The sequence below is a fragment of the Protomyctophum parallelum genome (genome assembly GCF_964188405.1).
Source record: "Protomyctophum parallelum genome assembly, chromosome: 14".
Classification (NCBI taxonomy): domain Eukaryota; kingdom Metazoa; phylum Chordata; class Actinopteri; order Myctophiformes; family Myctophidae; genus Protomyctophum; species Protomyctophum parallelum.
The window spans coordinates 12746853-12752852 of NC_139709.1; the positions used below are offsets into that span (position 1 = coordinate 12746853).

Consider the following 6000-nt stretch of genomic DNA (forward strand, 5'->3'; position numbering starts at 1 on the left):
TGCTTGCAAAGTATAGTGGTCCAAGAATAGAGCCCTGTGGGATATCACGTTGTTGTTGTTGTTGTTGTCGTCGTATCTATATGATTTGTGACTACAATTGGTGTTGTAACTGCCTTCAAGGGGAGGGTGATGAAGAGAAACATATCAGCCCAATCATCAAATCATTGCTGTTGATATGGACTCATTGAAACGACTTAAACCCTTATAGTTAACCGGGGTGCCCCAAGGGTCTATACTTATTACTTAGTCCCCTTTTCCATCTTTATCAAATCTCTTTGCAAAAAGATAGCAGATCTACAATCTCACAACACGCACTTGATGCATTTTGAGCTTGTACAGTAGATCAGCAATCTTTGGGTGTCCCACGATCCGATGGCTTTAGGCTTGTGTTGTCGTTACCCCCTGTAACTGTTCTCTACTATTGTGCAATCAAATATTTACCAGTGTCATCAACTAAATACTTAAATACTTAAATGTGGCCACAAAGTATGTAAGCTAAGACTTGTTGGACTATTTAAAGAAGGTTATATGTCAAAAACAACATTAAAAAAATGGTATGGAAGGTCGACTCACAACTGAAGGACAGCCCTCGTTTATCGACGAGCCAAATGACCCCATCTCATCATGACATTCTGCTTAGAAATGACATCCATAAATTCCACCGTAGTTAAAGGACCACTTCACCACTTTTCAACTTCTCTTCCTATAATTGGTCCTAACTAATGTTCATGATAAAATACCACAATTGTTTCCTACTCAGTCTGTCTCATAGAAAGGCTGTGGGCAGTTCAGAAACCCGTCCACCAGTGACATCATCAATGGTGAATCCAAGCTAATAGAAACGGCAGACTTTCTTTTCCTGAAAAGTTGCAATGCAAAGGTTGAAGCCATCGTTCTCACGATAATAAAAATCTAAATATATTTTAAAACAAATCTTGTTTAAAAAAATCACACTTGTGTGAACCGAGTGGGTGCAATCCCCCTCTCTCTCTCCTCTCTCCTCTCTCTCTCTCTCTCTCTCTCTCTCTCTCTCTCATTAGCAGGCAACAGTCTGTCAGCACTGTCTCTCTCTCTCTCTGTTTCTGCATGGCACAACAGCGCCCCTACTGGTACTCATACTGGTGCTCATACATAGGTAAACACATACATACGTAGGTGAACACATAGGTGTACACGGACATTGCTGGTTGTAGGAGTGGTTGCACCACTCAAAAAAAATCTGCCTAATGATGATGTCACTGGTGTCCGGGTGTCCGAACAGCCCAAAGCCCTCCTATGAGACACAGACTGAGTAGGGAAAAATGGTGGTGTTTTATCATGAACATCAGTGAGGACCAATTATATGAAGAGTCTCAAGGACAAGTTCATATAACCTGATTGAGAGAGAGAGAGAGAATAATAATGGCAACATATCCTCCTGTATCAGGCCTCTTCGCTCCAACAGTACCCGCAGTAGGATCGGATCCTCTGCCAAATCAGTCTCCGACCTCTCCGTCTCCAATCAAGGCTTCTCACCCGGAGGCTCGCCTCAAGTAAGGGTGTCGAGCCAAAACAAACCATTGGCTCACTGTGTATATATACGTCAACGTCCCTTGCACCGTCCGTACCGTCCGTAGTTCTGTGGTCGTCACAGAGTAGCTGTCTTCTCTTAGCCTGTTATCTTTGTGTTGCCAAAAGCAGATCTGGCAAAAGATTTTTTTTTTTTTTATGCATTGGGTTTTTTCTGGCGTGCATTTTAGCCTATAAGCGCTGTTCGAGCACACAACTATCAAATATCTTTTCCCCCCTCTGGCCCTCTCTCTTGCAAATACTTGACTGGCATATTTGTTCCTATTTTGCCCAGGTCTGACCATCACATCTTTGTAATCTCCTGCCCTTGTTGTCCTTAGGTAAAGTTAGCTTAAGTTGTGGCAAATCTGCAAAACAAACAAATTTTCTTCACAGATGTGTTCATGAAGGTGTCTACTATCACAGAAAAAATGTGTTCCGACCCAACTCCCTTGGGAAACTTTGTGACAGCTGCTGAAAGTTGGGGTACCATTATCAACCAATATAAGGCAAAGAATTCCAAATTTCATTATACTTTAACCCATTCTGGACCGGGCACCCATTTTGGTGTCGGCATCATGTTATGCTTTAGCTATTTAAAAATAGCAGATCTACAAGCTCATATCGCGCCACCGGAGTGGCGCGATACGAGCTTGTAGGTCTGCTATTTTTGAAAAAAATCGAAGAACGACTGACATTTTTTTAATCTGATCTCAGGTCAGAATGGGTTCATCAGACCAGTGTGTGTCCAGTGGAAACCTCGTATGAATCTGATCTCAGGTCAGAATGGGTTAAGCAGCATGTGACATGTCAAACTAGGGGGTTTTTCATGGTGCTGAATCGATTCCAAGCATGAGTTTAGCAAAGGAGTGTTTTTTGTGCAAAACTAATGCTTGCAATGGATTCAGCATCATGAAAACCCCCTAGTTTGACATGTCACATGCTACTTAAAGTATAATGAAATATAGATTTGTTTTTTTCCGTATATTGGTTGATAATGGTAACCCACCAACTTTCAGCAGCTGTCACAAAGTTTCCCAAGGGAGTTGGGTTGGACCACATGTTTCTGTGATAGTAGACACCTTTATGAACACATCTGTGAAGAAAGCTAGTGGTAAGCATTTTTTTTGCAGATTTGCCACAACTTAAGCTAACTTTACCTAACTATTGATGTGTTGCAATGTAACTGTGGCCCTGACCACTCTCCTCTGTCGCTGCTGCTTCTGTGGTGACTGCACTGTATCCCCACACACGATACTGTACCGTACTGTATGTCCAGTCACTTGCATTAATATCTGAATCAATGTTTAGAGATGCTTAACAGTGTAATTGCACAGTTGTGTGAGTGTATTGCAACTGTGAGTACGTGGATTATTGTACCATTTCGAGTACAAAGGTTTACGCACAATCCTCCTTTTGAGCTTTTGTTGTAAGGAGTGTCTGTCTGTATTGTATGTACAGCATATGTAAATATTGTTAAACTTGGAACATGTCAACGCTTGCTAGTAGGGCGGTGCATGCTGTTAGCTAAGCTAAACGCACCTTAGGCAAACATGGGTTTTAATTTGTGATGGGGCTGGCGTGCAAGTTTACCGATTTGGAGGGCAAGTAATAATCTTTTGTAATGGCATTGACTGTTTTAATTGTCTAGCCTTCAAGTGTCCAATTGGGTAAAAAAACATTCAAAGCACAACCTTGAAATTAAAAAAAAAATCTGAATCCGAGCGAAAACAACAAAACGTCTTAACAATGTAGACCTCTCGTTTGTTCCAGCGAACTGTATTGTGCATTTAATTTATTTTCACTTCCTCTGTACATGAGTCCTGTTTGACCGTGTGAAAAAGAGGGTGTGTGTGTGTGTGTGTGTGTGTGTGTGTGTGTGTGTGTGTGTGTGTGTGTGTGTGTGTGTGTGTGTGTGTGTGTGTGTGTGTGTGTGTGTGTGTGTGTGTGTGTGTGTGTGTGTGTGTGTGTGTGTGTGTGTGTGTGTTGTGTGTGTGCGCTCCGTTGTTGTGTCTTAACCACTGATTCTTTCCTTTTGAATTGGCTCATTGGCAGTCCTGACTGAGGTTATATCATACACGGGCCTGCGGGGAGACCGGCAGCATGCATAGATAATTAGCTTTCAAGCACGGCAACAGGGAAGGCGATATGATCCAATTACTAATACGTTATGTGAGGCTGCGATGGATGGAAAAAAAGGAGAATTTCTTGTTGTCTTGTTCTATATCAAAGGATTCAAGAAGAAACGTCGGGAGAATTTACACTGCACTATAAGACTATAAGAGAGTCCAACACTATGGTGACATGTCATAACCCCCACATTTTCAATTATTTCTACCCCCCGTTCCCCACCATCCCCATTTCATGTGGTCATTTCCTTTCTTTTGGAATAAAAAATGAAAGAACGCCTCCCTCAGGCCGCACCACATTTGATCTACATGCGTCATGATGTTCACAGTAATATCCCATTCAGGACGGGAACCCCTTTTGGTGTTTTAAGCATTATGTTATGCTTTTGCTATTGACAAATAGCAGATCTACAAGCTCATAGCGTGGCACTCAGTGCCGTGCTATGAGGCATATACTGCCATTAGATGTTCATGCTGTCCACACACACAAGACGAATAGAAGGATTGTTATCCATGTGATTGAGCTAATAGTCTGTCTCAGATTGAATCTGAATCTGTTTGCTCCGTATTTTTGCTGCATGCTTTATAGCGCAAATTAAATTCAGAACATTAATGCTATGTTGTTAATGTTCGTGATGTTTGTGCGTGTGTGTGTGTTTGTGCGCGTGCGTGCGTGCGTGCACACGTGTGTGTCACATTTCTGTCGTGCCTGCAGCGTATTTAAGCAAACATTTAGTTTGAAGTTTGAACAGAATTGACTTTTGGCTGCAGAATAACAAAAACATGAAACAAATGTCTTTTGTCTTAAAGTGTCCATGAAATGATACATGAATTATAGCCAAAACGTAATGTGTAAAAGAAAAAACACCCATTGACTCCCATTCGTATCCATGCACCAGAACGTGTGTGTGTGTGCGCGTGTGTGCGCGTGCCGACATCATAATATGTATAGGAGTCATCCTCATGGCTATTATCTGACTGCCTCTGCTTCTTATTGCAGCATAGCTCCATCCTGGGCAGTGTGTTCGCAGACTTCTATGATCAGCAGCTCACGTCCAGGCAGACCAGTGATCTCTCACAACAGGTACGTACCAGCATGTACCAGTGTGTGGTTTTTGGCAGCAAATTATTTAGATTTTATTTTTAGTCATAGTCTCTTGAATAGCTTTTCATTTAGTTTTGGTCATATTTTAGTCACCTGGAATGTTTTAGCGTTAGTCTAGATTTAGTCGACTAAATATCGTAAGATTTTAGTCGACTAAATCTACAGTTGATTTAGTCGGACAAAATGTATTTGGGCGGGTCTTGATGCCGTCGTAATGACAGTTTTTTTTTCACTTCCTGAATAATGGCCTGTTGTGGCGCTGTCATTGGGCCCATAGAGGTCCATGTATTTGGGCCCAACTTCACCTAGACTGTATTACCTTAATAAACATGGTCATGAATACTTTCTGCTTCCAGTCACTAGTTTAAAGTCTCATTTCTCATGTCATAATATTCTTTTTGGAAAATTATGGTCCCATTTATTAACAGTTTCCGTGCCGCGAATGGATTACTCCAGGTTAATGTCGCTGCCGTATCGGACATACCCGCCTTTTGTTTTATGTGTTTAATCCGCCGTAATGTAATGAATCAAAAGAAAATCCGTCTTCGTCGCGGAGTATGAGACTGGATGCCTTCGCTGTGATGTCGAAACCGGAAATCGTCACATGCTGTGGGCTGCTAGGGCTTCTGGGAAATTGAGGCCAATGGAAATGCATTGGATGCAACGCCTCATTGAAACCAATCTTGTGTGCGTCTTCCGGGTGCACCAAGATGGTGGATGCTACACACAGATCATAACAAACCACGGGAGCTTTTTTTGATGGATTTTCGCGGATTAAAAGCCCAAATAATTCAGCGTATGCTCTAAAGGTAATACAACAATCTCGGCAGTGAAGGGGGGTTGATTAAAATGCGGGTTAATCGTAAAAAACAGTCAAACTGTTAAAGAAATTACCATAAAGTCGCGTATGTTCTGAGGGGCGTGTCTACCGTTACAGTCTATGATCGGGAGCCACCCCCCGTTCGAGTCAAAATAAAAACCAACGAAGAAGAAGGGGCGAAGTCCCGCCTCGTTGTCTGGGCCAGCCAATGGCCAGCTGGGCCCAAACGGATCTAGAAAGATGGCGATTTACAATTCAAGGACTGACTGGCTTCATCTTACGTCCATATCAGACCCGGGGAAGGATTTGTCCAATTTTGTTTACAGTCTATGGCTGCGACGCGTTGTGAGCTCGTAGGTCGGCTATTTTCAGCATGCAACTAATTGTAAAATGACTTA

The 6000-nt window shown here is 42.3% G+C and overlaps 1 protein-coding gene across 1 annotated transcript in view; it reads left to right on the forward strand.

Moving 5' to 3' along the window:
- Positions 1 to 6000, forward strand: part of crtc1a (CREB regulated transcription coactivator 1a) — a 34999-nt gene that overhangs the window by 21245 nt on the left and 7754 nt on the right. Inside the window, exon 12 of the mRNA XM_083782552.1 lies at positions 4678 to 4761. Within this exon, the coding sequence (XP_083638678.1) occupies positions 4678 to 4761 (84 nt within the window). The remainder of the gene's footprint in view (positions 1 to 4677; positions 4762 to 6000) is intronic.